Source organism: Wasmannia auropunctata, unplaced genomic scaffold (assembly GCF_000956235.1).
Source record: "Wasmannia auropunctata unplaced genomic scaffold, wasmannia.A_1.0 LD266735.1, whole genome shotgun sequence".
Lineage (NCBI taxonomy): Eukaryota > Metazoa > Arthropoda > Insecta > Hymenoptera > Formicidae > Wasmannia > Wasmannia auropunctata.
This window is the reverse complement of record NW_012096155.1, coordinates 1-7,380: the sequence shown is the minus strand read 5'-3', so window position 1 is coordinate 7,380 and position 7,380 is coordinate 1. Positions and strand designations below refer to the sequence as shown.

The window sequence follows — 7,380 nt, the reverse complement described above, 5'->3', positions numbered from 1 at the left end:
TAATCTAATTGATGCGTCTTGCAAGAAGTTACGCGGCAAATCATGCAATAAAATGGAATATTTTGGTCAATTAATCGTGACGCGACGGACGACGCGACGCGTGACGCGCTCAGTGGGAACGCAGCCTTATTCTTTTTAGAGTGATTTGTCTACACCTCACCAGAAGGCGCCCCTTCAAATTACACTCGCGAATAATTTCTAGTAATTTGCCGGTCTCGTCTGATATAATTTTTGACTATAATTACGAGTGTTTATTTATTTTTGGCTGCGTGAATAGATACGGCAGAAACGGCTTTATTTTGGCGCTCTTGCCATCAATTGTGAAGTTTTTTTCTCTTAGATTTCCGACGAAAAGCTTTTAATCTAAAAAAATGCCGTGTGAGATGATAACTCTGCAACTTGGCCAATGCGGCAATCAAAGTAAATAAAAGTTACATTTTATTTTGCTGATGCCTCTTTTAATTTAACAAACATAAATTTTAAAGAATAATATAAATTCAAACAGTGACATAAAAGTAACATAATTTCAATAGCTGTGTGGTTTTCTTTAATTTTAGCAATTTTGGATAACTAAAATCAGAGTTTTACGAAACTTAAAATATTGTATAGCTTTATATACAAAATTTTTCATAACTAGATTATATGTTTATATGTCTGTATACTTACATTTTACTTTGTTTATTTTTGTAGTTGGATTTGAATTTTGGAAAAGACTATGTGCGGAGCATGGTATTAGTCCAGAAGGAATTTTGGAAGATTATGCAACAGAAGGAATGGATAGGAAGGATGTTTTTTTTTATCAGTCAGATGATGAGCATTATATACCACGAGCTGTTTTATTAGATTTAGAACCAAGAGTAATTCATACTATCATGAATTCTCCATACTCGAAGGTAATATATGTTATATTTATACCATTTGACGTTGGAAAATAAAATTTTTTTATTTTGTTTTAAGCTGTATAATCCTGAAAATATCTATTTATCAAAACACGGTGGTGGTGCTGGAAATAACTGGGCATCTGGATACCATCAGGGTGAAAAATTACAGGAAGAAATTTTTGATATTTTAGATAGAGAAGCTGATGGTAGTGATAGCTTAGAAGTAACTATATTATTCTTACATTTTATTTGCAGTAATATGCGAGCTTAATCTATCTGTGAAATCTATAATAAGAATATTTCTTGTTTTTTTTTAAATCATGGAATTTGTGTAGGGTTTTGTTTTGTGCCATTCTATAGCAGGAGGTACAGGCTCTGGTATGGGATCTTTTATGTTGGAATCTCTTGCTGATAGATTTCCCAAAAAATTAATCGAGACATACAGCGTTTTTCCAAATCAGGATGAAATAAGGTAAATATTAATTTAAGAAGCTTTTTATGTAAATTTTCATGTAATGTGAATATTAATATATTTTTTGTTACAGTGATGTTGTAGTACAACCATATAACTCGTTGTTAACTTTGAAGAGACTAACTCAATGTGCAGATTGTGTGGTAGTCTTAGATAACACTGCTTTGAATAGAATTGCTTCAGACAGATTACATATCCAGAATCCGAGCTTCACACAGATTAATAAGCTTGTTTCAACAATAATGTCTGTCAGTACAACCACTCTGAGATATCCTTCGTACATGAACAATGATTTAGTTGGTTTGATTGCACCACTCATACCAACTCCTCGCTTACATTTTCTGATGACTGGATATACTCCACTTACAACAGATCAAGAGGTATCTATGATAATATTAGAAAGGATAAAATTTAATTGCATATTGAAAAATATATGCACATAGGTGCGTGCATTTACAGACACAGGGTGTTTTATTTTAAGTGTCGATTATCATGAAAAATAAGCATTTTTGGAAAAATGTTTCAGACAAAAATTATGTGATTTGAAGAAAGGCAAATAATAGTACATTTTAAAAAATCAATTTTTTAAAGTGACATGAAAGTCATCGCATTTTTAAATCGAATTGTATGATTTTTTTCATACATAATATGATTTTTCTAGTTATTTTGCATATAAAAATGTTATCAAAAAGAATATGAGGGTATAAAAGAATTATCAAAAAATCAATAGTTCACGAGATATTTTATACTTTATTTTGACACATTTTAACATAAAATATCTAGCAAATTATTCATTTTTTGGCAACTATATTTCAATACTTTTATGTATACAATAATGAGTCAATTTGTAAAGAAAAGACAGTTGCTGAACAAAAAAAGATGCACGATATATACAAAAAATTAAAAATTATAAATATAAAATTTTTTTTTAAGAGAAACTTTTCTCTACACTAATTAATTTATTATTATTTTTTATATTTATCATTACGTAAAAGTATTTTAAAGTATACACTTTTTTTACCGCGTTTATTCAAAAGAAAATACACCAAACAGATGTTGTCTTTGTATATGTTCGAGACGATAAGATAGTCATAAAACTAATTGTGTGGACAGTACTATTGTCGATGATTTCTTCAAACTATTTTCCGGATATTGTTTATATTTGAACAACTAGTTATGAACTACTAGCACCGTAATATGCGGAACTAATTGTTAACAGTTAGAAAAACGACAAACAAAAACAATTTAAAGAAATCATTGATATATTGATGCACTGTTCGGACAATTAGTTTCGTGACTGTATGTTCTTATGATTATTATTCTTATTTTATATTTAGTCTAAAAAGTATTTAATTTTAAATTTTATTTATTAAGTAGTATATATATGTATATATAGTTACATATTTAATATATTCACAGATGATACAAATATACATTGCTAACTATTTTTAAATATAATTATATTTTCTTCATATTAATTGATTCTCACTGATTTTGAGTATCATTATTCTAATATAAAAATATTAAGATATAACATCTAAAATGAATGCATTATTATTTATTTTACACTTTATGTCAGAATAGAATATTAAATATCTCAAAATATTTATTTTTTGATATTTGAATAATGAAAATTGTGTATGTATGTCTATATTTATGAAAATTATTGAAAAACAGGGTGCATCTGTGAGAAAAACATCTGTCTTGGATGTGATGCGACGATTGCTACAACCAAAAAATATGATGGTTTCTACAGCATTAGACAGAAACGCATCTCATTGTTATATATCGATTTTAAATATAATTCAGGTAAAATTTTTGCTAAAAAAACTCGTTTACTCAAACTCAAACAAATTTATTGTGTATTTTTTTATATCAATTGATTATATTTTGTGCATAAAAATAAAATGAAAAAGTGAATACTCTATAAAAAAGTCAAACATATTCACAAATATAAATTATAAATTGTTTATTTGTTACATAATATGCATAAAAATTATATATTTTTTCAACAGTTAAACAATTTAGGAAATTGAAAGGATTAAAGATTAAATATATGTTTAAAAAATTCGTTTACTCAAATTTAATTTATTGTGTATTTTTCATATCAATTTTATTGTATTTTTTTATATCAATTTATCTTATTTTGTATATAAAGATAAAATGAAAAAGTAAATACTCTTTATAAATAAATTTGAGAGTAAGATAGAGTCTTTTACAGTCATGGTTGGATCTTGGTGTCTACACTTTTTTTTAAATCCATTCAACCATTTGTACACACACACACACACACACACACACACACCACACGCCACACCACACGCGCGCGCACACGTTATAAAATAAATAATGTATTTTTAGGGTGAGGTAGATCCGACACAAGTGCACAAATCTTTACAAAGGATCAGAGAACGAAAGCTTACTCAGTTTATTCCTTGGGGTCCTGCTAGTATACAAGTAGCTCTTTCAAGAAAATCTCCTTATATACAAAGTACACATCGCGTTTCTGGTTTAATGTTAGCTAATCATACTAATATATCATCGGTAAGTGTTTTGGCTCTTAAATTATCAAAAATTATTATTATATATCATAGCACAATATATATTTTGCGATATTTAAATTTAAATTTATTGATAAATTGTTTTAGCTGTTTGATAGGGCCTTACAACAATATGACAAATTGCGTAAACGTGAAGCATTTTTGGAACAATTCCGTAAAGAAAAAATGTTCGAAGATAATCTTGATGAATTGGACAACTCGCGAGAGGTTGTAGAATATTTAGTGAAGGAATATCAGGCTGCGACTCGAGTTGATTATCTTAGTTGGAATCCAAATAAAGCAGACGTATAAAATAATTAATAAATGCAAATAATTAAATCTGTTTTGTAGCAGTTTTCAGTTTTTCATTTTTTTTATATTTTAACTTTATACTTTATGATTTACAGAATATTTTGTAAGATACCATGTCACCAATATTTAATCTCCAAAAAAAATTTTTTGTTGGTACAAGTAATAGAAATAGTTCCTAAATTTCTAAAATTATAAAATTTCTCTTTAAGATGGTAACAAAACTAATTTATGAATTTTATTTAACTGGTACTTTAAATGCACACTTAAGTGTACTTTAGTTTTGCATTCTCCAATCGTTCATTTATTTTCTTAATCTATATTGTAAATTTATTTCTTTTTTTTTTATTTGCGCGCATAACTGGGAGAAAGAACAGTAATTGTAATAAAACATATATGACCAGGAAATAAAGAGCGTGAAAAAACCATAAGTTTTTCTTCTTATTTCCTTTTTTCATTTCTTGTGTACAATATCTTCATTTGCGTCCTATAATAGAATAAAAATTTTTCCATCTTTTTTACAGGGTAGTCCGTTTATGTAATATAATGAATGTTATATAATGAAAAATAAATATCTCGGTTATTCATTTTCATAATCTATACTGTAAATTTATTTCTTCTTTTTATTTACGCGCATAACTAGGAGGAAGAACAGCAATTGTAATAAAACCTGTATGGCCAGGTAATGAGTGAGCGTGAGAAACTGTAAGAAGTTTTTCTTCTTGTTTCCTTTTTCCATTCTTGTGTATAATATCTTCATTTGCGTGCTATAATAGAATTAAAATTTTTCCAGTTTTATGGGGGGTAGTCTATTTATAATGAAAAATATAAATATCTCGAAAATATAGAAAACACGGAAAATTGTTTCAGACAAAAGTGGTACAGTCTGAAGAATGACAAATATTTAAAAAATTAAGTTTAAAAAAAATCAATTTTTTAATATCTTATGAAGGTCATTGCTATTTTTTTAACGACAATTTTTTACATAATATGATTCCTCTAATTATTCTGCATATAAAAGTATTAGGTAAAATTATCAAAAAATTATTTCTAATACTTAATATTGTACTTTTATATGCGGTATAATTAAAGGAATCATATTTTGTAAAAAATAATATAATTCCATTTAAAAAAATTGTTATAATCTTCACATAACTTAAAAAAAATTGATTTTTTTTTTCAAAAATTAATTTTTTCAATATTTATTCTTCTTCAGACCATACAACTTTTGTCTGAAACAGTTTTCTGTGTCTTCTATATTTTTCATTATAAATGTACCACTTTGTATATTATTCAAGATTCTTTGAAATCCAAAATTAATGTAAATTTTTTTAATGTTTTAAAATCTAAGAGCTTAGCTTATTGTTAGATTAAAGAAACTCACATGAAATCTTACAAGAAAATTGAATAAAAGATTTTATACGAAAAGTTTTAAAAAGCTAAATCTTATATTTAGTAATAGTACGTTCCATTATTCCATCAAATTCAATATAATATTTATATTGATATAATAATTTTAGATAATATATAAGTTAATATGTTATTTATATTATTTAATTTTTTTAGTTTTGTGTCTCATATAAATAAAATTTTTAATAGAATAATAAAATATACCAACCTTATATTTCAAACACTCCAAATCTAATACTGGCAAAGTTCTATATTGAACATTCATTTCTCTTTGCAAACATTCATATGTATGTAATTCTATAAATCCTTTACAAATCAGTTTTGCACAAGTACGTTGAACTTGTTCAATACAAGGAGAAAAGAAACAAAGTTTTCCACCTATTGGATAAAAATTGTTCTATATCATGCTTTGTATTATTATAATAAATATATTAGCAAATGTAACTTTTATATAATTCCATGCAATACATGTGTTATATCTTTATATATATTTATGTATTGTTTATTCCAATGTATTTTTGTACAGATATTAAAATATTTGTCCTAAGAAAATATTACAAATCAAAATTTGGTTTAAATAAAAGAGCAAATTGAAAGAATTTTACCTGTTTTTTTTAAAGCAACAGTAGCATGTTCTATAGCTAACCATGGATGTGGAAGATCTAAAAATACTGCATCAATTTTATGTTTTAACTCTTCTCCAAATCCTTCTAAGCAAACATCTCTTTCCTTCAACGTTACAAAATCATTCAAACCATGTTTCTTAAATTCTGCGCTAGCAATAGAGACACGTTGTTCATGAAAATCAAAGGTATACAAGTGACCATTTGGACGGATCGCTCGAATTAATGAGTGAGATAAAGAGCCACTTCCAGTACCTAAAACAGATTATGAATAAAATAAAGATCTTTTTTTTCAATAAATATTATGCTGTACCTGTTTCAATTACTATGCTTCCTGGCTTAAGTTCCATTAAATGTATAATGAGACTTATGTCTGGACTATAGATAATCTGAGTTCTGTGAGGCAGTATCAACGTCCAAAGCTCTGGCGTTGGTTGTAACACATATGCCCATCCTCGAGTCAACTTAACTTTTGAACCATATTTTTGACCAATGAGCGATATAACTCTTAATGCACCATATGTAGTATTGAACACATTATCTATGATTTTGCCTTTCTTATTAGAAATTTTCGCTTTTACTTCCAAAGAATGCATATTGTTTGGACTTAAATACAAAATAACAATGTCTCCATCTTCTATAACTTCCTTAGCAGTCTTAAAACTCATTTTTTCTTCTTTGGGTATTTATTCAGTGAAGCTGCAGCACCTCAAAACTTGTTGAAATTATGCTCATTCGACGCGTTTTTGCATGAAAGAATCTGGCAGTTAAAAGCGTCGCTCTGCATCAGGAAGCGAAATATTAATCGTAGAAGTTTGTCACTATAGAGGTTACAAAACTGTTACTACCACAGACTTGTATACCTAACCTAAATCTGAGAGTACCCATGGACCTAAGAATACATGGACGGAGCGTTGTACGCGGGGTAACAAATAATAGCGGCAAAGGGGGAGCTGCCATAGGCGTAGGAGCACTAGTATGACTTCGGCTAATTCCGAGCGTACTCGGAAGTGTTCGGTATATACGTGAGAGACGCAGGTTATGTGGTAGTGTGGAACCATCTGCTCTCTGCACGACTGCACGCGTCGAATATTACCGAACGTAACCGAAATGTACCGAAGTCATTGGTTTGTCGAAGTACCCCC

The 7,380-nt window shown here is 28.1% G+C and overlaps 2 protein-coding genes across 2 annotated transcripts; one reads left to right on the top strand and one right to left on the bottom strand.

Moving 5' to 3' along the window:
- The first annotated feature begins 204 nt into the window (after nucleotides 1-204).
- On the top strand, nucleotides 205-4,628 carry LOC105462278 (tubulin gamma-2 chain). Its single transcript, XM_011708798.1, has 8 exons — nucleotides 205-420; nucleotides 691-893; nucleotides 958-1,104; nucleotides 1,217-1,353; nucleotides 1,427-1,733; nucleotides 3,031-3,162; nucleotides 3,715-3,897; nucleotides 4,002-4,628. Exons 1-8 carry the CDS (start codon nucleotides 372-374, stop codon nucleotides 4,203-4,205), a joined length of 1,362 nt encoding a protein of 453 aa, XP_011707100.1. The 5' UTR covers nucleotides 205-371; the 3' UTR covers nucleotides 4,206-4,628.
- A 6-nt stretch (nucleotides 4,629-4,634) lies between these two features.
- LOC105462277 (tRNA (adenine(58)-N(1))-methyltransferase catalytic subunit TRMT61A) lies at nucleotides 4,635-7,296 on the bottom strand. Its single transcript, XM_011708797.1, has 4 exons — nucleotides 6,549-7,296; nucleotides 6,218-6,490; nucleotides 5,821-5,990; nucleotides 4,635-4,969 (listed from the first exon to the last, which is right to left on the bottom strand). Exons 1-4 carry the CDS (start codon nucleotides 6,901-6,903, stop codon nucleotides 4,826-4,828), a joined length of 942 nt encoding a protein of 313 aa, XP_011707099.1. The 5' UTR covers nucleotides 6,904-7,296; the 3' UTR covers nucleotides 4,635-4,825.
- Between the last annotated feature and the right edge of the window lie 84 nt (nucleotides 7,297-7,380).